At 35.4% G+C, this 22,766-nt stretch overlaps 1 protein-coding gene across 1 annotated transcript in view; it reads right to left on the bottom strand.

Annotated features, from left to right (window-relative positions):
- LOC109554851 (fibronectin type III domain containing protein 3C1-like) overlaps positions 1–22,766 on the bottom strand; it is a 65,448-nt gene that overhangs the window by 28,404 nt on the left and 14,278 nt on the right. Inside the window, exons 5-21 of the mRNA XM_070785055.1 lie at positions 21,424–21,718; positions 20,006–20,833; positions 19,437–19,489; positions 18,957–19,099; positions 17,191–17,250; positions 16,694–16,832; positions 16,127–16,180; positions 15,899–16,020; positions 15,640–15,814; positions 14,626–14,712; positions 14,264–14,402; positions 13,598–13,666; positions 13,073–13,191; positions 12,843–12,948; positions 9,582–9,688; positions 9,264–9,377; positions 8,122–8,271 (exon numbers count right to left, since the gene is read on the bottom strand). Coding sequence (XP_070641156.1) covers positions 8,122–8,271; positions 9,264–9,377; positions 9,582–9,688; positions 12,843–12,948; positions 13,073–13,191; positions 13,598–13,666; positions 14,264–14,402; positions 14,626–14,712; positions 15,640–15,814; positions 15,899–16,020; positions 16,127–16,180; positions 16,694–16,832; positions 17,191–17,250; positions 18,957–19,099; positions 19,437–19,489; positions 20,006–20,833; positions 21,424–21,718 — 2,760 coding nt within the window. The remainder of the gene's footprint in view (positions 1–8,121; positions 8,272–9,263; positions 9,378–9,581; positions 9,689–12,842; positions 12,949–13,072; positions 13,192–13,597; positions 13,667–14,263; positions 14,403–14,625; positions 14,713–15,639; positions 15,815–15,898; positions 16,021–16,126; positions 16,181–16,693; positions 16,833–17,190; positions 17,251–18,956; positions 19,100–19,436; positions 19,490–20,005; positions 20,834–21,423; positions 21,719–22,766) is intronic.

Here is a 22,766-nt window from a genome sequence, read left to right as displayed (position 1 = left end):
TGTTTCGTGTTCCATTGCTCCTTTCTTCTCTTGCTTTTTTCTTTGTGATTTGATGACTTTCTGTAGTAATATACTTAGATTCCTTCGTCTTCATATTTTGTAACTGTTTTGAGGGGCTTCCCTGGTGGTAACGAATCCACCTGCCAATGCAGGAAACTCAGGTTTGATCCCTGGGTCAGGAAGATCACCTGGAAAAGGAAATGGCAACCCACTCCAGTATTCTTGCCTGGGAAATTCCATGGACAGAGGAGCCTGATAGGCTACAGTCCATGGGGTTGCCAAAATGTTGGACACAACTTAGCAGTTAGATGACAATTACATGTTTTTGCTTTGTGATTACCTTAAGGCTTATGTAAAACTTCTTATAACAGTCTATTTTAGGTTAATAGCAACTTAAGTTTTTACACATACTTAAAGGTATGTATTTTTAATCTGTTCCCCATCTTATGTTTTTGATGTCCTATTTTACATCTTTTAATCTTATGTATCTGATAACAAATTATTATAGTTATACTTATTTTTAGTACTTTTGTTTTTAAATATTCATATTAGATATATAGGTTTCTTGGTATAGGGGACTGACTCACCACTATTACAACATTAAAGTATTCTTAATGTAACTGTTTATTTACTTTTAACAGTGAGATTTATACTTTTATATGTTTTCATGTTACTTATTAGTGTCTTTTCATTCAGCTTAAAGAAATCTAAAATTTATTATAAGGCTGAACTTATGATGATAAAGGCATTTAGCCCTTATTTGTCTGGAACACCTCCCTGAAAGCTACAGTAATCAAGACAGTATGGTACTGGCACAAAAAGAGAAATATAGATCAATGGAACAAGATAGAAACCCAGAGATAAACCCATACACCTCTGAGCACCTTATCTTTGACAAAGGAGGCAAGAATATACAATAAGAAAAGACAGCCTCTTCAATAAGTAGTTTTGGAAAACTGGAGAGCTATGTGTAAAAGAATGAAATTAGAACACTTCCTAACTCTGTACACAAAAATAAACTTAATGTGGATTAAAGACTTAAATGTAAGGCCATTAAAACTCTTAGTGGAAAACAACCAAGACACTCTTTGAAATAAATTGCAGCAAGATCTTCTTTGACCCACTTCCTAGAGTAATGGAAATAAAAACAAAAATAAAGAAATGAGAGCTAATTAAACTTAAAAGATTTTGGACAGTGAAGGAAACTATAAACAAGCTAAAAAGGCAACCCTCAAATGGGAGAAATTAATAGCAAATGAAACTGACAAAGGATTAATCTCCAAAATATACAAGCAGCTCATGCAGCTCAATACCAGAAAAACAAAATGTAATCAAAAAGTGGGCAGAAGACCTAAACAGACATTTCTCCAGAGAAGATATACCAATGGCCAATAAATACGTGAAAAGATGCTCAACATCACTCATTATTCAGTTCAGTTCAGTTCAGTCGCTCAGTCGTGTCCAACTCTTTGCAACTTCATGAACCGCAGCACTCCAGGCCTCCCTGTCCATCACCAACTCCTGGAGTTTACCCAGACTCATGTCTATTGAGTCGGTGATGCCATTCAACCAACTCATCCTCTGTCGTTCCCTTCTTCTCCTGCCTTTAATCTTTCCCAACATCAGGGTCTTTTTAAATGGGTCAGCTCTTTGCATCAGGTGGCCAAAATATTGGAGTTTCAGCTTCAATATCAGTCCTTTCAATGAACACCTACGACTGATTTTCTTTAGGATGGATTGGTTGGATCTCCTTGCAGTCCAAGGGACTCTCAAAAGTCTTCTCCAACACCACAGTTCAAAAGCATCAATTCTTTGGTGCTCAGCTTTCTTTCTAGTCCAACTCTCACATCCATACATAACTACTGGAAAAACCATACCCTTGACTAGATGGACCTTTCTTGGTAAAGAAATGTCTCTGCTTTTTAATATGCTGTCTAGGTTGGTCATAACTTTCCTTCCAAGAATAAGCATCTTTTAATTTCATGGCTGCAATCACCATCTGAAGTGATTTTGGAGCCCCCCAAAATAAAGTCAGCCACTGTTTCCACTGTTTCCCCATCTATTTGCCATGAGGTGATGGGACTGGATGCCATGACTTTAGTTTTCTGAATGTTGAGCTTTAGAGAGATGCAAATCAAAACTACAATCACCTCACACCAGTCAGAATGGCCATTCATAAAAAAATCTACAAACAATAAATGCTGGAGAGGATTTGGAGAAAAGGGGACCTTCTTGCACTGTTGGTAGGTATGTAAATTGATATAGTCACTATGGAGAACAGTATAGAGATTCTTTAAATAACTAGCAATAAAGCTATCATATGACCCAGCAATCCCACTCCTCAGCATATACCCTGAGAAAACCATAATTCAAAAAGACACATGGACACCAATGTCCACTGCAGCACTATTTACAATAGCCAGCACATGGAAGCTACCCATATGTCTATTGACAAATGAATAGATAAAGAAGATGTGGTACATATATAGAATGAAATATTAGCCGTAAAAGGAGTCAGTTGAATTGAGGCTCCTGAACCTAGAGACTGTTATACAGAGTGAAGTAAGTCAGAAAGAGAAAAACAAATATTGTATATTAACACATGTATATGGAATCCAGAAAGTGGTACTGATGAACATATTTGCAGGGCAGGAATAGAGACACAGATGTAGAGAGTGGACTTGTGAACACTTTGGGGAAGGGGGAAAGTGGGATGAATTGAGAGAGTATCATTGAAACATGTATGTTATCATGCATAAAATAGATAACTAGTGGGAAGTTGCTGTGTAACACAGGAAGCTCAGCCAGGTGATCTTTGATGACCTAGAGGAGTGGGATGAGGGGTTGGGAAGGAAGTTCAAGAGGGTGAGGATATATGTGTACTTATGACTGTTTCATGTTGTTGTGTGGCAGAAACCAACATAACACTGTACAGCAATTATCCTACAAATAAAAATAAAATAAAAACAATAAATTATTGGAGTATAACTGATTTATAATGTGTGTTAGTTTCAGGTGTACAGCAGAGTGATGCAATTATGCATATACTTATATTCATTGTTTTCCAGATTCTTTATCCATATAGGTTATTACAGAATATTGAGTAGAGTTCCCTATGCTATATAGTAGGTACTTGTTGGTTATCTATTTTAAATATAGTAGTATGTATATGTTAATCTCAACCTCCTAATTTATCCTTCTCTGCTTCTTTTCCCCTTTGGTACACATAGGTTTGTTTTCAGAATTTGTGAGTCTGTCTGTTTCTGTCTTGTAAATAAGGTCATTTGTATCATTTTTTTTAGATGGCACATGTAGCTGTTATCATATGATATTTGTCTTTGTCTGACTTACTTTACTGTATTATAACTTCTAGGTCCATCCATGTTTGTACAAATGTCATTACTTCATTTGTTTTGATGACTCAGTGGTAATAATACTCCATTTTATCTATATCTATATCTATCTATCTACCACATTTTGTTTATCTTATTCATCTGTTGACAGACATTTAGTTTGCTTCCATGTCTTGGCTATTGCAGTGAACACTGGTATCCATGTATCCTTTTGAATTATGGTTTTCTCTGGATATATGTCCAGAAATGGGATTGCTGGATCATATGGTAGCTCTGTTTTTAGTTTTTAAAGGAACTTCCACACTGTTCTCCATAGTGGTTGTACCAGTTTGTATTCCCACCAGCAGCGTAGGGGGATTCCCTCTTCTTCACACCCTCTCCAGCATTTATTGTTTGTAGACTTTTTGACGATGGCAGTTCTGACAGGTGTGAGCTGATACCTCATTGTGGTTTTGATTTGCATGTCTCTAAGAATGAGCCACATTGACCACCTTTTCAAGGGCTTGTTGGCTATCTGTATGTCTTCTTTGGAGAAATGTCTATTGAGATCTTCTGCCCATTTTTTGATTATGTTGTTTGCTTTTTTGATATTGAGCTGCATGAGCTGTTTGTATATTTTTGAGATTAATCCCTTTTCAGTCCCTTGATTTACAAATATTTTCTCCCATCCTGTGAATTTTTTTTCCCATGGAAAACTCTTAATCTTGCCTTCAGTTCTGAAGGATAACTTTGCTGGGTAGAATATTCCTGGACTTCTTTCAGAGGGAGTTGTTACTGTATAGCTATAGTTTTGGTGTGCCTGTGGGAGGAGGTGAGCTCAGGACTCATATGTCACCATCTTGAGTCAAAATCCCAATGTTATTTATTTCCTGAAGTTCTAAACCTTATTCTGTTATCTTTTCCTTTTTATTTAGAGTACTTTCTGTAGATATTTTTAAGGGTAGTTTTGCTGGCAACAAATTCTTAGTTTTCCTTCATCTGAGAATGTCTTTATTTTCTTTTCATTCCTGAAGAATATTTTTTACTGGATATAGTTTGCAGTTGCCAATTCCTATCTACTTGAAAAATGTTGTGCCATTTCTTGCTGGTCTCCATGGTTTCAGATGAGGTATCCTTTGTCATCTGGATTGATGTTCACCTATAAGTAGTGTACCATTTTCCTCTGGGTACTTTTAAGATATTTTTCTTTCTTTTTTGTTTCCAGAATTTAGTTAAGATGTGGCTTAGTTGTGTGGGTTTATTCAGGTTTATATTATTTTGGATTTGTCCATCTTTTAAAATATTTTGAATTATGTTTTTCCCCAAATTGGAATGCTTTTTATTATTTTTTGAATAATTTTTCATTCCTACTCTTTCTCTTCTTTCCTGCTGGGGCTTAATGATATGAACATTAGGTATTTTGTTATTTCATATATCTCTGAAATCATTAAGTTTTTTCTTTTTTTTCTAAATCCTTCCTGGTGTTCAGAGTGGGTAAATTCTATTATCTGTCCTCAAGTTCACTGACTATATCTTTCGTCATTGCCACTCTACTATTAAGCCCATCCAATCAAGTTTTTATTTTGTTATTGTATTGTTAAGTTCTGTAATTTCCATTTGGTTTTCTTCTACAACTTCTATTTCTTTGTTTTGATTTTTAATATTTTTCATTTGTTTCAGGATAACTCATAATTACTGGTCAGAATATTTTTCTGATGGCTGCTTAAGCCCTTTTCAGATAACTCAAACCTCTGACTTACTTCACAGAGTCTGTTGTTTTTTTGTCATTGAAGTTGTGATTTTCTTGGTTCTTCTTATGACAAATGATTACTTATTCTGGACATTTTGAATACTATACTATGAGACCTGGATCTCATTTAATCATATTTTAGTAGACTGTTTAAAAAAGACAACAAAAAACAGATGGTGACTGCAGCCATGAAATTAAAAAAAGAAAAGCTATGACCAACCTAGACAGCATATTAAAAAGCAGAAACATTACCAACAAAGGTTCATCTAATCAAAAGCTATGGTTTTTCCAGTGTCATGTATGGATGTGAGAGTTGGACTAGAAAGAAAGCTGAGTGCTGAACAACTGATGCTTTTGAACTGTGGTGTTGAATAAGACTCTTGAGATCCCTTGGACTGCAAGGAAATCCAACCAGTCCATCCTAAAGGAAATCAGTCCTGAATATTCATTGGAAGGCCTGATGTTGAAGCTGAAACTCCAAAACTTTGGCCATCTGATGCGAAGAACCGACTCATTGGAAAAGACCCTGATGCTTGGAAAGATTGAAGGCAGGAGGAGAAGGGGATGATAGAGCATGAGATGGTTGGATGGCATCACCAACCCAATGGACATTAGTTTGAGTAGGCTCTCGGAGTTGGTGATGGACAGGGAAGCCTGGCATGCTGCAGTCCATGGGGTTGCAAAGAGTCAGACATGACTGACCGATTAAATTGAACTGAATTTAGTAGACTGTATCCCTCCAGAGGTATAGTGCAAAAGTTGGGTAGGGTGGAAGTTCAGCTCTTGTCTAGGCCCCTTTGATTTCTTTCCAGGAAAAGTAGGGCAACTATTTATACTGCATCACTGTCTCTGAGTGTGGGTATAAACTCAACTCCTCATTGGGTTGTGCCAATACCATGGAGATGGGAAGTGCAGGACTAACACCTCTCTTTATTAAGGGTGGAAGTGTAAACTCAGCTACCAGCTGGGTCTTAATGACACCAAGGGAAGAGAATGGGGAGGCTGAGGCACCAAATAGCATAGCTTTCTCAACACCTAGATCCCTCTCTAATGGGTGAGAAGATATGGAGACTGAGCTCTCCACTGGAACCTATTGACAGCAGGTGAAGGCAGGTGGGCCTGAGTGCTGACTAGCTCTGCTTCCCATATTGTCTTTCAGTCTCAGTGCCAGTAGGTGGACATGTAAGTTCAGCTTCACTCTGGGTCTCACTGACACAGGCAGGAGGAAAGTAGAGAGCTAACTAGCCTGAATCATACCACTTTGTTCAGTATGTTGCTGCTGGGTGGGGGTAGAGGCTGAGCTTGCCAACACTACTCTTACAGGGGAATTAGAGAGCTGCTGCCTGCTTCCATGAGAGAGGTATGGAAGACTGGAAGCTCCCTGCTTGGCCATACTGACACCAGTTAGCAGGGGAATGGAAGCAGAGTACTGCCTGCTTCTGCCAGGCAGAGGATGGAAGATTAATTACCTGCTTGGCCCTGCCAAAACTGATACCTTTGGCTAGAAAAATTAGAGCATGCTGCTTGCTTCTGGGGTAAATTGGATAGTCAGCTTCCTACTTGGCCTGTTGAAATTTCAGGGGTGGGGAAGGATAGGGATATGTGTAATTTTTCTCTTGATGTTTGGGTGGAGTAAAGTGGGTATTGTGAACAATATTTTCTTCTATTAGGCTACCCTATTGCCAGTCATTTTGCTGGGGCTGAGGTGAAACAGGCTTTTCTTGGAGTTTTTGTTCTGTCTGTCCCTTTTGGAAATTTTGAGTTGGAGACTTCTCTCACACCCTTTTTGGGCTATATGGGAGATGATAAGGAAGTCCAAGGGCTCACCACTGTGTTATTCAAGTTGTGAGTTCCCCAGGATTTTTTTCCTTCCACATTTTTCTTTCTTTCCACGATTCAGAGTTTTCCCATGTTTGCTTGTTGTTTTATGCTCAGGATTTTTTGGTTGTAAGAGGGAAGACTTGGGAATTATGGGGGAACTCTGTCTTGGCTAGAAGCTAGTCCATTGATTTTTACCTCTCTAATATCTTTAAAATTAATTAATGTCTCACCATTAATGTCTGACCCACTAAAGCAACTTTAATGTTCATAAATTCCCCTATTCTTTGAACTATTGTGGTGGCTGTCTAATAAATATATATTGGGAGAGCATTTTTCTAATACAAAAATAAGGGTATCCAAAAATATTACAAAGGATTCTTTTCTAAAAAAAATACTTAAAAAACCCCCCAACTTCCAGTTATGAAAGGCAATTTGGAACATGCAGCTCAGGTACCAGTATTAGGGTTCCTAGGATTTGATGGCTTAACACTATATGGACAACATATCAGGTAATTCTAAATGTAGGCTGTTTCCCCAAACCTTAAAGTTATAATTTTTTTAATTCTAGTAGAAGATGAAGGGATCATTTCCACCTAAGGTATCCAGGGAAGCATTCATGCAGAAGCTTGGCTTTATGGAACAAGATAGCCAAACAACCAGTATGAACAAATGTACAAAACATACTTGGGGTGGCAGTAGACTTGTTTGTTTGGTATGATTTGTGCAGTTTTTCTTAATTAATGATAATTATCACTTTGGGTGCTTTTATAATATACAGATTAGTAGATTTCTGGATTAAAAATTTTGATGCAGTAGGTCTGAGTGGAGGTTCAGAATTCAGTGTTTTATAAAAGCATTTCAAGTGAGTTCAGGGAAATTTGGGAAATATAGAACTGAAGAGAAAATAATGTCAGATCAAGTTGAAATAGAAAGTAGGTGACATCATGTTGATGTTTGAAAGAAAACAACAAAATTCTGTAAAGCAATTATCCTTCAATTAAAAAATAAACAAATTTAAAAAGAGAAAGTAGGTGCCAGATCATGTGAGGCTTTAAAATCAAGATAAAGGAACCCAGAATGTTGTTGCTGGATATGATGAATATTTAAGATTTGGAAGTCTGTGACTCCCTTCTGGTCTTTCCACTGGAAATGGTATATTATGAATGTGAATAACATAGCTTAATACTTTGCTTACATTGGAAGAACTGTTAGGATTACCTGAACTCTGCAAAAATACATAGTGGCAGGAATGAGACCTTTAACTTCATAGCTCAGACAAGGGCCAGTGTAAATCAAGTGCATTGAATCTTCAGTTTGTCCCCACTCTAATCTGTAATCAGTGATCTCAGCAACATTACACGCAGGAATCTGAAAAATGCAACAAAAACAAAAATTTTAGCTCTTTCCATAAGGAGTCACTATACTCAATACTATGGAAAGTAACAATATGATCCTTTCAGTGTCAAAGCCTATAATCTATTAAATGGAATGAAATATAGACAAGTACAGAAATAAACATAATGTTGAACACTGTAATTAATGTTAAATGGCTCAAATAAAATTAAGAGAAAGGATTGGATAATTCAACATACTAGTGGGATCAAACACAAAGCCCAGTACTGTCTGGCTTTTATACAGGGGTGTGAACAGATCAATCACTTATTATTATTTTTAAAATTTTTTATTGTAATATAGTTGATTTATAATGTGTTCATTTAAGGTGTACAGTAAAGTGATTCATATCTCTCTCTTTATATTTTTGCAATCTCTTTCATTATAGGTAATCATTTATTATTATCAGACTAAAGGTTTTTTTGTTAATGCTAAAAATTCTCTACTAGAATTTGGGGAAAAGGGAAGAAAAAAATCAAAGACACTTAGGGGGCTTAATAACTAGGCCAATTCTTTTTGAGTTTGATTAGTTTGAAGGGGAAAATATTCAAATGGATGTACATTAAAAAAAAATTCTTCATTACTTCACAGTCACATTTCTTATGTGTCATACTGTGGTTATATGCAAACAAACTACCAGAGTTTTCCCAATGAAACTTTAAAAAAACTATAAATAGATTTAATTTTATTATCTTTTATTTTAGTCTCAAAAATTCAATTGGTTGCATACTGATTGTCTCTTTGGTTTTCTAAATTTATTATCCTTCAAAAATATAAGATTTGGAAAGCAGGATTACCATAGCCTTTGCCTTTCTAATAGCACTAGCAACAGGTCTTAGGTGTGTTCTAAAACCATGGTCCAGACTAATCTAGACTCTGAACCCTTAGGGAGTTATAGACTTTAAAAGCAATTTCTAAACCAATTACTGTGCTTTTATATCATCAAAACTAATAAAATGAGATCGTACTTCCCAACTAACAACAACACAGGTTGGACTCTTGCAGGTTAGAACAGGTATACCACATTGAGTAGGAGGGCTTGGGACTGGAGCAGTTTCACATGTTGATGAATGAGATCCAGACTACAAATAAACACAAACAAACAAATAAGCAGACATACAAATGATTGTGCAGGTATGTTCACTCCCCACCTTGATAAGAAGTAGAAGCATGTATTCATCCAAAGTGAAATGAACTACAAATGATTAGCTGAACAATTTAGTTTCCCCAGATTTATTTGTTGCTTTTAACCAGAAACTGAATTCTCTAGGAATGAATTTACTCACTGTGCATCTCACTTCTGAGCCAGAGTGCCCTTGTGCATCATCTTGGTTGCCATTTACCTTTTTGACATTTGTAAGTGCTTCAGAGTTTCCTTTTGTAGGAGAATTGTCTGTAAAAATATACATTTTTTTTTGATTTTTCTTTTTTAATGGATGAAAAACTACAGTTTTTGTGTTGATTTCTGCCATATAACAATGCAAATCAGTCATAATTATATGTTTTTCAGTTGCCAAGTCATGTCCAACTCTTCACGACCCCATGGACTGCAGCATGACAGGCTTCAGCATAATTATGCATGTACATATATGTATGTGTGTATATATATATATATATATGTACACACACACATATGTATACTTTCCTGCTGTCTCGCCTCTCTCTTTACCCTCATTCCATCTCTCTGGGTCATCACAGAGTACCAGACTAGGCTCCCTGTGTTATTTAGCAACTTCCTACTATTTGAAAAATATACAAAATTAACTTAAAAATTGCAAAATTTAAGGATGGTACTTAAAAACACAATATAATTTAAGAAGACATGTTAAACATATAAAAGTTACTTTATGCTAAAGTAACAAAAAGTTCAAATTATACCAATTTGTGTTAGTTAACTTTTTAGTTCCCATTTAAATTTTTTCTGATTTTAATTACCAAGAAATAACTTTCTAGACATTATTTGATTTTGCACTAAAAGAAAACCATTTATTCTGTTTTAATAGATTTAATATTGAGCTGGCCAAAATGCTCATTTATTTTCTGTAAGATGGCTCTAGTAGAGCTTCAGTTCAGTTCAGTTCAGTTGAATTCAGTTGCTCAGTCATGTCTGACTCTTTGTGACCCCATGAATCGCAGCATGCCAGGCCTCCCTGTCCATCACCAACTCCCGGACTTCACCCAGACTCATGTCCATCGAGTCAGTGATGCCATCCAGCCATCTCATCCTCTGTCGTCCCCTTCTCCTCCTGCCCCCAATCACTCCCAGCATCAGAGTCTTTTCCAATGAGTCAACTCTTTGCATGAGGTGGCCAAAGTACTGGAGTTTCAGCTTTAGCATCAGTCCTTCCAATGAATACCAGGACTGATCTCCTTTAGAATGGACTGGTTGGATCTCCTTGCAGTCCAAGGGACTCTCAAGAGTCTTCTCCAACACCACAGTTCAAAAGCATCAATTCTTCGGCACTCAGCTTTCTTCACAGTCCAACTCTCACATCCATACATGACTACTGGAAAAACCATAGCCTTGACTAGATGGACCTTTGTTGGCAAAGTAATGTCTCTGCTTTTCAATATGCTATCTAGGTTGGTCATAGCTTTCCTTCCAAGGAGTAAGCGTCTTTTAATTTCCTGGCTGCAATTACCATCTGCAGTGATTTTGGAGCCCAGAAAAATAAAGTCTGACACTGTTTCCACTGTTTCCCCATCTATTTCCCGTGAAGTGATGGGACCAGATGCCATGATCTTCGTTTTCTGAATGTTGAACTTTAAGCCAACTTTTTCACTCTTGTCTTTCACTTTCATCAAGAGGTTTTTTTAGTTCCTCTTCACTTTCTGCCATAAGGGTGGCATCATCTGCATATCTGAAGTTATCGATATTTCTCCCAGCAATCTTGATTCCAGCTTGTGCTTCTTCCAGCCCAGCGTTTCTCATGATGTACTCTGCATATAAGTTAAATAAGCAGGGTGACAATATACAGCCTTGACGTACTCCTTTTCCTATTTGGAACCAGTCTGTTGTTCCATGTCCAGTTCTAACTGTTGCTTCCTGACCTGCATATAGGTTTCTCAATAGGCAGGTCAGGTGGTCTGGTATTCCCATCTCTTTCAGAATTTTCCACAGTTTATTGTGATCCATACAGTCAAAGGCTTTGGCATAGTCAATAAAGCAGAAATAGATGTTTTTCTGGAACTCTCTTGCTTTTTCGATGATCCAGTGGATGTTGGCAATTTGATCTCTGATTCCTCTGCTTTTTCTAAAACCAGCTTGAACAAGAGCTTAGTTGCCTTTAACTTCATTGAAAACAATTTTGTAAGCTTGTATTGTAACAGCTATCATATCAGTATGCATTTAATAAGACAATGAAATTGGTGAGTTTTTGTAGCTATTTTAATGTTGAAGATGGAAGAAAAAAAGCAACATTTCAGCATATTATGATTTATTATTTCAAAAAAGATAAAAACACCAAAAAAGATTTGTGAAGATATGGAGAAGATTCTGTGGCTGATTGAACATATCAAAAGTGGTTTGTGAAGTTTCTTGTTTGAGATTTCTTCCTCCATGATGCTCCACATTTGGTAGATCAGCTGAAGTTGATAGGGATCAAATTGAAACATTGAGAATAATCAATGTTATACCACGTGGTAGATAGCTGACATACTCCAAATATCCAAATCAAGTGTTGAAAATCACACCAGCTTGGTTATGTTAATCACTTTGATGTTTGGGGTCCACAAAAGTTAAGCAGAAAAACACCTTCTTGATCGTAATTCCTCACATGATTCTGTATTTAAACATAATGAAAACATTCTGTTTTAAAAACAGATTGTGATGGATGATGAAAAGTGGATACTGTACAATAATGTGGAATGGAAGAGATCATGAGTTGAATGAAATGAACCACTACCAACCACACCAAAGGCATCTTCATCCAAAGAAGGTGATATTGTGTACATGGTAGGATTGGAAGGGAGTCCTGTATTATGAGCTCCTTCTGGCAAGCCAAATGATTAATTCCAATAAGTACTGCTCCCAATTAGACCAACTAAAAGCCACACTTGATGAAAAGCACCAGAATTAATCAACAGAAAACATATAATCTTCCATCAGTATAATACAAGACTGCACATTTTTTGGTGACCAGGCAAAAACAGTTACAGCTTGTCGGGGAAGTCCTAATTCATCTGCTATATTTACCAGACATTTCACCTTCAGATTTCCATTTATTTCAGTGTTTATAAAATTCTCTTAATAGAAAAAATTTAAATTCCCTGGAATACTGTAAAAGGCACCTGGAACAGTCTTTTGCTCAAAAAGAAAGTTTTGGGAAGATGGAGTTATGAAGTTGCCTGAAAAATGGCAGAAGGCAGTGGAACAAAACTGTGAACATGTTGTTCAATTAAGTTCTTGGTAAAAATGAAAAATGTGTCTTTAATTTTTACTTAAAACCAAAGAAACTTTTTGGCCAACTAAATATATCAATATAAAAATCAGAAGTTACAAAACAGGAAATTTAAGTCAGTAATTCAAATCACAGAAGAAGCCTTACTGCATTGGATGTTGCTTTCTTTGGACTGCACTTTACCATTCAAGGGTGGAGGACGGCAAGATGCAGGAGAAAGATTAGGTGTCTGAACAGTCAATATATCTGAAGGCTAAGAAAAATACAAAGTACCTTATGGCTACTGAATTCAAGTTTAATTTTGTAAAACATTTAGTAATATTATACAATTCATTTCAATACTCAATTTAAAAACTTTTCTTTCTCTCTTTTCTCACCTGGCTATGGCCTATAGGTGAAGTGCAAAAGACTCTTAATTTATATGTAGTACCAGGTTGCAGGTGATTGTATAGAAATTCCGTTGTGGTTCCATTGTAGATTATGTTCCAGAAATTCACTGAAGGGATAGAAGCAAATTTGTCCAATTTTTATAGGTAGCTTATAAATCTTATCTCATGTATATACCATTTTGGAAGTTAACTACTGTCCAATCACCTACTTACAGTAATTAATTATATTCCCCATAGAATTAACCATAAAATCATACTAGATCAGTTAGTAAATATGATTTATTATCAAAACCTGGAGAAATCCAAGTAAGTTCTGGGGTTTAGTTAATAGTATTATACCAGTGACAATTTCCTGGCTTTGAATAATTGCTCTATGATATTGCACGAAGATATTAATATTAGGAGAAGCTAAGTGAAGGTTGCACATGGGAATTCTCTATACTATTTTTTGCAGCTTCTAGGAAAGTCTAAAATTATTTCAGAATGAAACGTTAAAAAATTATGATGCCTTACCATCCAAATTCTCCCTAACTTCTAAACTGTAACTTGAAATGTTTGTCCCACCATTATCTTCGGGTGGTTCTGAAAAAGAGAAATAAAATTAAAATTATTCTTGCGTAAACTTAAAAGTCTTTCATTGCAATGTTATCTTATAAATTAAGATTTTTCATGGAAGAAAAATGCAAACATGGAACTTAACAGGATATTAATATTCAGATATTAATAAAGATCATAAGAACATAATCAAATTACATTGTTAGAATGTTACTTAAGTAACATTTTAAAGTTCTTTGGAAGAGACTGAAATGCTAATTGTATGTACCTTAAAGTGGATTTTTCCAGTTTAGAGGCAAAATAATTTGTATAATATCCTGTCAAGTTGATATTTATCATCAGTGTGTCCTAATTACAGCCTCTGTATTAGATATAATCTTACTTGTAATAACCATAATTTTAAAGGCTCATATAAAGTTCAGTAATTTGTTCATATATGAATTAATGAGATAGCAATAGAGAACTAGAAAAAAGAACATAGTTTATAATGGAACATTTATATGGTAAAATATTTAATATACAAATGATTAAGAGACTACTTTGTAAAGCTAAGGGCAATTAGAGGATTTTTTTCTCAATAGTTAATATTTAGAGTAAGTTTTAAAATAAAAAAACATTACTTACCCCATCCAATTTTTACTCTGTGTGCATGGATCTTTCCCTTTATATATGGTTTTTTAGGGGATCCAGGCTTATCTGGACAGGTAGCATATTTTACTTCTCTACTGGGGTTGCTTCTTCCTTCTGCATTGCAGGCAAAGATCTGCTTGAGTAAAAGAGAATACTTTGGTTGACCATTGGAAATAAATGTGATTTGAAAATGTGCAGTTTGTAAATAACACTGTAAAGCAAGTTACTTGAAAATTTCTGAGAACTAAATACAAAAAGGTTTCATTTCAACCCCAAAAGACACTCATTTTTATCTTTAGTGAAGTGTATACTTTTATATTAAAATATGATACAAGTTATACATTATAGCCACATACCCTGAATTTGTATGTAGTACTTCTCTGAAGATTTCTTATAGTGCATGAAAGATCTTCTCCATTGTATTGAGGTTTAAAACCTAACCCCTGGAAATGAAAGACAATGGATTTAGGAATGAGACAGGCCTGGGTTCAAGTTCCAACTTCAACTTATTTTCCATCTGGGTGGTTCTGAGAAAGCCCCTTAGACTCTGAAATTCAGTTTCTCTGTATAAAAAAAATAGAGATAATTTCTACTTTAAAGGGCTCTTTTTTTCAGGATGTAATGAGATAATGTTTTAATGTTTTACTACTTTGTAAAGCTGAGGGCAATTAGAGGAAGATTTTTTTCTCAATAGTTAATATTTAGAGTAAGTTTTAAAATAGAAAAACATTACTTACCCCATCCAATTTTTACTCTGTGTGCATGGATCTTTCCCTTTATATATGGTTTTTTTAGGGGATCCAGGCTTATCTGGACAGGTAGCATATTTTACTTCTCTGTAAAGGCCTATGAAGGCACTTAACATATTACTTACACAAAAAATCTAATTAGTTGTTTTATTTAAAATGTGGTTGCTTTTTAAGTTGACTAGTCTATTCAGTATACACTTGAATGTTTGGAATGGAATGAAACAATTTGCCCTCCATCCACATCAAAGATTCAGGGAGATGAGGAAATGGCTTGCCCTGGTGAAGTATGTAGGACAGCTGTGTGACCATGCAAGTTTGTCCAGGATAGGTGCAAAGTTGAAGAACTAATACACTTCTCTGAGTCTCTGTTCTGTTGTTACAGCTGTTGCTGCTTCTACCTTATTTGTAGGGACTTGGATACCTTAAGATCTCCCTGTATAGGCTTGCTTAACCTTGGCTCTGCACTGGTCCCATCCAGAACACTGAGACTCAGGAATCATGTACTTTGATGAAAGTAAGTTAATTAAATTAATAAAATCTTATTTTTTTTCAGAGTAAAATGTGTATAAAATATACCTAAGACTGAAGTTGAAGACTAAAGGATATGAAAGAAAAACTTACAAATCCTGCTTCCTCCATTTCTAGTACATAAGTAAGACTGTCATTTGGATTTGTGTTAGTTGGGGCACACCATTCTAGTGACAAATTACAGATTCCTGCTTCTTTCAGCTTAGGGGGTGAAGGTGTTGGAGGCATAATTCCTGATGTATGGAAGACTGCTATTTCACTGAAATCACTGAAAAATAAATGAAGATGGAAAAATTAGTTTCAAGTTCTTACTGAAGTATAGACTTTTAAATATTGTAGTAGTTCAACGTACCTCAAGCCGAACTTATTTTTTGCAGCTAATCTGAATGAATATTTTGTAGAAGCATTCAGTTTAAGGATCTTGTGCTGTTTCATGGTACCTATATAGCAACTTTTGAAGTCTTCACCTTTGCCCTTAATAATATACATAAAATATTAGAACATTATAAAATGTTTCAAATAAAAATTCATAATATTAATAATTTACAAATAAGTGCTTTAAAAAAGTAAAACTGCTTACCTCATCCCATTCCAAAAAGAAGCTGTTTATTTTGGAACCATTACCATTGGAACCCTAAAAATATCAGAAAGATAAAATTATGATGAGCTATTTTTACACAGCACACACACGTATATACGACTAAAGTAAATCACTGTAAAATTAATCTGTTTGCATTTTATTTTTGAAGTAATTCAGATATTAAAGTTAAAGTGTACTTTTTACAGTCTATAGGACATGCCAAATTTTATGTTTTGTTGTGCTTCCTAAATTTTATGCAAGGAAGAAAGTTAGTACTCAAAGTAAATTGAGAGGAAGACTTATTGGTAGCCACAATTACAAATGTATTTAGGTTATAGAAATTGACATTTCAACTTTCATTAGTTATTGAAATTCTGATTGACATTTATCATTTACTTGATGCTTTATATAGACAGAAAGAGAAAGATGATTATGGAGATGGAAAAGTGCTAGGGAAATAGGTCAGATGAAGCATGCAAAATTTCATATTTAACATTCAAGGCAAAGTAGAAAGAATGTTTTTAAATTAAAAAACATTTTGAGGTATTTTGGCAGTAAAATCCTTACTTTCCACTGTAAATTCAGGCTGCTCTTGGATCGGTTAATCAGTTTGGGTGCAAGTGGAGGGTCTGGTTTGAAACCTGGAGTTGTGAAGCTAACCACTTTAGACACAGTTCTGTGTGCTGAGCCTCTTACAGTTGTAATTCTAAAAATGTAATGACAATTGTTGTAAGCATTCAAATATTTATCCTAACATATGTACTAAATTGCATACTTGAGTTTCCAGATACATTTCTTAGGAGCTAATTATAAAAAATTTTCCAATTGAACGAAGCTGTATCCTTGCAAATAATGGCTCCCAAACCACCCTCTTACCTGTTTTAAATGAAAGAAAGTGAACTAATGCTGGATTTGTAGGGGCTTGTTTTGAAACTTGAACGAAAGACCACTCTGTTAGCAAGTAGCAAGGCTGACTATAGGAATCATAGGTAGTGACCTGATACAGACTCAGGAGTGGGACTGGCTATATGATGGAGGGAGGTTGTATAGGATGGAGTACTTACCTTACAAAATAAGCCATGAATGGCTGTAGATCAAGTAGAGTAAATGTAAATTCATCACCGCTGTGGAGATAACCTTTGATTATAACAGATCTCACACACATTTAAAAACTAAGTAACAATCTTAATCTTATATATTCAACTGATAAAGAAGCACAATTCTCCTTTAAGTTTAGATAACTTTAACAGATTTTATAAGAATGCAAAATATGTGATATTAATAATTCAAAATTCTTTACTTGCATGCCAAGTTAATATACCTTTAGGAAGTGGAATTTTATTTTATTGCTACAGCTTCTTCACACTGTAATAATACAGATTTGTCTTTAACTAGCTTATTTTAAATTATGTTCATATGAAAAGCCTCAAAGACACCATGCATCGTGCAATTTATTTGTTCACACAGAGCAGTCTTTTGGGGGTGGCCACCTATCTGCTACAGTGGATAAAGTGGCTGTGCTCCTATACCTACATCTTCCTGAGTAAATACTCATAAGTACTTTGGTGTACTCTACCACCTCAAGGAGCTTCCTGAGCTTCTAAACCCTGAAATAGCCTCTGAAAAGAGCTAAAAGTTTGTTACTTCTAAGCAAAGACCTATGCTTCTAAGCGAAGGTCTCTCAAGGTTGTAGGGTAATAAGAGGAATAGACAAAGTATATTTTTATAAAAAACAATGACTTTTGTGGAATACATAATACCAGAAAAAGACTATTATGTAAATTCATGCAAAACTTAATTTTATACATAGCTTTTCATCACATTTTACATCTTTTCATCACTCTACTCAATATAGAAGATTGTGTATTATAATTTTTAAATTAAAATTTCTAGTTGTTAATTATAAAAGAAATAAAACTTTACATAATTACATTTAAATTTTCACTTCAAGTCTCTGAATAAAGATGATAAATTCTAGCAAATAAAATTTAAGATGTTTATGATTTTTAAAGTGCTGTAAGACAGCTCGAGATCTCTGACTTATTTCTTGCTTAGTTGTTTAGTAGGCAAAAGAACTTCTCTTTCTTTCCTGTGTAGAATTTCCTTTCCATTGTGCTTCTCTCAGCTTGTTCTCTTTCAGATTGCATGTCCCTATCCAGTTGAAAAGGTGTTGGAAGTGTTTGGTTATGCTCTTACTGTGTCCTCCACTGTATTCTCTCTAGTCCTGTTTCTATCTTCTAAGCACATACCTAAACTCATTCTCCTGCTATCACGTGCCGAGTGCTCAGTTGCTCAGTCATATCTGACTCTTTGCGACCCCATGGACTGTAGCCCACCAGACTCCTCTGTCCAAGGGATTTCCCAGGCGGGAAGACTGGAGTGGGTTGCCATTTCCTTCTCCTTATGCTATCATAGTTCTGCATTATAATGAGCTCCTGTAATGAAATTCCTGGGAAAGCCTTACCTCCCTTGTGTACACAAAGGCCTACCATCATGTTTCCTTAAGTGAAAAAAGAGAAGGGAGAATTAGAGGAAATCTTTATTTCCCAAGTCTAAACTTGTCATATAAGACATCTGTAAACTGAAGAGAATGGAGCAGTTGATATCTAAGGTTCCCTTCAGCTCGAAAATACCTATGATTCAGTGAATTTTGTGAATCGACCCGGCAACCTACCACCACTTATAAAACTATTTCTGTAGAAAATTACACCCAAAGCTTGAAAAAAACTGCAGAAAAATCTTTAGTACTTAGCTTAGGTATAAGCTAAGGTTTAGAGAGCATATTTGAATTGAATTATGAGAAGTGAGAGATGATTAAAAAGAGACTTACATATATACATTTATATATTTTCCATTTTTACCACTGTTAGATATTTCTAATTCAAATGTTACAGGAGATTTAGTATGATTGCATTTCTCAGAACCATGTGTCTTCCATGAAATAACAGCAGAGCTTGTCTGAATATCAGAAACCTAAAACAAATAACAAGAATTCAAGTAGGATACTTAAAAATTATAATCTGTAATTTATGGGGTAATCTTTCCCTAAACCTTGTTTGATGCTAAGTATATCATTCTTTTCATATTAGGTGCTTAAATACTGTGACTAAACAATGAGCCATTAATATTATCTTTAACAATGCCGCACTGGATCTTTATGTACTTAACAGCTAAAGAAGATTATGAAATTATATCCAGGTAAAGGCTTCAAATTAAAATTGTGCTAGGGAAGAATATCAGTGAATTTTCATGTTTTACAGTGACAAAGCAAATGAAAATAAATACTTAAATATTCTCTTTAGTTACTTACTACAGGTTTCTCAATGCTGAAACAGCAAGACTTTCCATGTTCTGTTCTGCATTCTAAAAGTAGAAAAGCAACCCAAAACAAAATATTACATTGGCAAAAACAAGATAAAGGTAGATGCCCATTACCCAACTACAAATATATCATCACCAAGAGATCTACTAACACCTATTAGCATTTTACATTAAAAGTTTTAAAATAAGAAAGCAGTCTAAAACGTATGCCATTAAATAAACTCTAACAAAAGGTGAACTAAAGTCCTCAATTTAAATAAAATCTTGTGAACTTTTTAGGATGATAGAGTAGTTTTCAATGTTTTACTGGCAGATAACTAGAAAAAATTATGTGATATGTATATAAAATACCTGACATGTTTTGTATGAAGATGGTCATTTCTCCATAATTTAAAAAGGCAGCCTAATTGTGGTTTTATTAAGAATTGGGAAGTAAGGGTACAAAAAAGGCAACCAGAAATGGAAGCAGAAAATGGCACCTAGATATTTAAAATGCCCTGAGACTCCTAACATTAGGATGTCTGTTCACTGGTGACAAAACCAAAATCCTCACCTTACCTTTTTCTGCAGTATTTGATGATGGACTCTTGCTTCGTTTTCCACCTGGTTTCTGCTTGATGTCTTCACTTCCTGGGTTGATGCATTTGTTTTCATGACCAATTTCAACATGAGCACTAGCAGCGTTGGAAGTGCTGGTTGCATTGTCTGTATTGAGAGCAACATCGGTGGCAGACGTACTTGGAGCACTTTCAGAGATGGGAGGGTTGGGAGCACTGTCAGGAATGGAAGAGCTTGGAGTACTGTCAATAGGTGGTGGTGTGGGAGTGCTGTCAGAGGTGGAAGTCTTGGAGGCATAATTAGTGCTGGAAGGGCTCTGACCACTATTTTCACTGGTGGAAGGGTGCAGATCAGTGTCTGTGGTGGAAATATTAGAAGCATGGTCAGTGGAAGAATTCAAGGGAGTATTGTCAGTAAAATAAGTGCTTGAAGGGTGGTCAACAGTGTCAGTACTGGGAGTATTGTCAGCAGTGTAAATGTTCAGAGCATTGTTCACAGTGCAGGTACTCAAAGTGTCTTTGATAGTGTAGGTGCATGGAACATTGTCTACAGTGTAAGTGCTGAAAGTATTGTCCACAGTGTAGGTGCTTGAAGTACTGTCAACAGTGCAGGTGCTTGGAGCATAGTCCACAGTGTAAGTGCTCAGAGTACCAGGAATACTGGAATAATCATTAGCTTGGTTCAAAAGCAGTGAGGTGTTGGTAATCATACAGCTATTTTTGTGTCCATCAATCTGGCTTTCTTGCATTTCTTTCTTCATATGTTCTTCCATTTTACCAGCCCTTTCGTCAAGTTGGTTATAATTTGCTGTTCCATGGGAATAGGTTTCTAAAAGAAATAACGAATACTGCTTAATAATTACAATAATTACATATCTCAAAATCTTTAAAATCTTTTTCAAACCACCAAAAGCACTCATAAACCATGCTTTACTTAAAAAAATCGACTTTGCTTTAATACAGATGTTAGGTTAATGTGTGTATTTATTATGTACTGAAATATACAGAAAGAAAAACATGAGCAAATACAGATAGTGTTTTCCTAGGGAGTAACTCTACTTCCAAATTTTAAGGTTTTTAAGATGATTATAGTGTGTCTTTTATAATACCACTGTATGCCATTAATAATGAAAACATTCTTTTATGATTTTTCAATATGATTCTATAGATCCAGTCAGTAAAATAAATATCATAAATCACATGCTATATCAAAGTACAAAAAATTTATAGAAAATTCTGTTTATGGGCATTTTGCATAAGACATAAACCAATGCCTCTTATTATCCATCATAATATATATGCATGAAATGCAATCATTTATTGAAATATGTCTTCTACTTTTAAAATTTTAATAGTTGCCCACAGCTGTTAATTTTAACAAACTAAAAAATTCTCCTATTTAAGAATATTATATACTACCATGTTGCTCATGATATATAAATGCTGCTGGGGGTGGTGGCAGTGGTGGTGGTGGTGGCAACGGTGGTGGTGGTGGCAGCAGTGGTGGTGGTGGCAGCTGCTGTGGCACAGGCTCTTGAATGTAAGGTGGCAGAAACTCCCCTTGAGATGTGGGATATATGAGTTGAGTGGCTTGTGGATACATAAAAGTTGGTGCTATGAAGTGTGGTACTTGTATAGGAGCAGACATGGTCGTGTAGTAGTCGATTGTCTGAGGCACAATGATAATTTTTCGAATCCCATTTTCTTCCACCACCTAAGATGGAAAACAGTCATAAACATATTAGAATCCATAAAAATCAGCATTTTCCTACTATGTTTTAGATTTTTATTCTGTGCTGTAAAATCATAAAGGATCAAACACCAATAATGAAGTAAAACTATGTCAAGTGGGAGGCAAGATATTTCTTCCTTTTCTGTACATTTTTAAAAATATAACTTTTGACAATAGATAATATATTGTCATGGTTCAAAACCATAATGTATAAAAAATACATGAAGAGTTTCCCTCCTAAACCTTATTTCCCTCCAGTAGATTGCTACTGTTCTTGGTTTCTTATGAAAACTTTCAGAATTTCTTTATGCCTTGCAAGCAAATAAGAATAGAGATTCTTGCTTTTCCTCCTTTTTCCATACAGATAGCATTATTTGCACATTCTGTAGTTTGTTTTTTACACATAGAAATATAACTTGAAGATCTTTCTATATCATACATAGGGCTTCCCCCCCCCCTCTTTTTTTTTTGCATTGCTGCTTGTTTGCTTAGTGCTCCCCATTATCTCATTAAATGGATATACTTCAACAGTCCTCCATTGACATGCTTGTGGGTTGTTTCCAGCCTTTTGTGATTACAAACAGTATTATAACAAATAATTCTTTTTTTTTAAAGTTTTCTTTTTTTTTTTTCACTTTACAATATTGTATTGGTTTTGCCATACATCAACACGAATCTGCCATGGATGTACACGTGTTCCCCATCCTGGCCCCCCCTCCCACCTCCCTCCTGATACCATCCCTCTGGGTCATCCCAGTGCACCAGCCCCAAGCATCCTGTATCCTGCATTGAACCTGGACTGGCCATTCGTTTCTTATATGATATTTATTATACATGTTTCAATGCCATTCTCCCAAATCATCCTCCCCCTGCACCAAGTCCAAAAGACCGTTCTATACATCTGTGTTTCTTTTGCTGTCTCACATACAGGGTTATCGTTACCATCTTTCTAAATTCCATATATATGCGTTAGTATACTGTATTGGTGTTTTTCTTTCTGGCTTACTTCACTCTGTATAATCGGCTCCAG

The sequence above is a fragment of the Bos indicus genome, chromosome X, assembly GCF_029378745.1.
Source record: "Bos indicus isolate NIAB-ARS_2022 breed Sahiwal x Tharparkar chromosome X, NIAB-ARS_B.indTharparkar_mat_pri_1.0, whole genome shotgun sequence".
Classification (NCBI taxonomy): Eukaryota; Metazoa; Chordata; class Mammalia; order Artiodactyla; family Bovidae; genus Bos; species Bos indicus.
The sequence above is the reverse complement of the archived record's forward strand: the minus strand, read 5'-3'. Positions and strand labels throughout refer to the sequence as shown.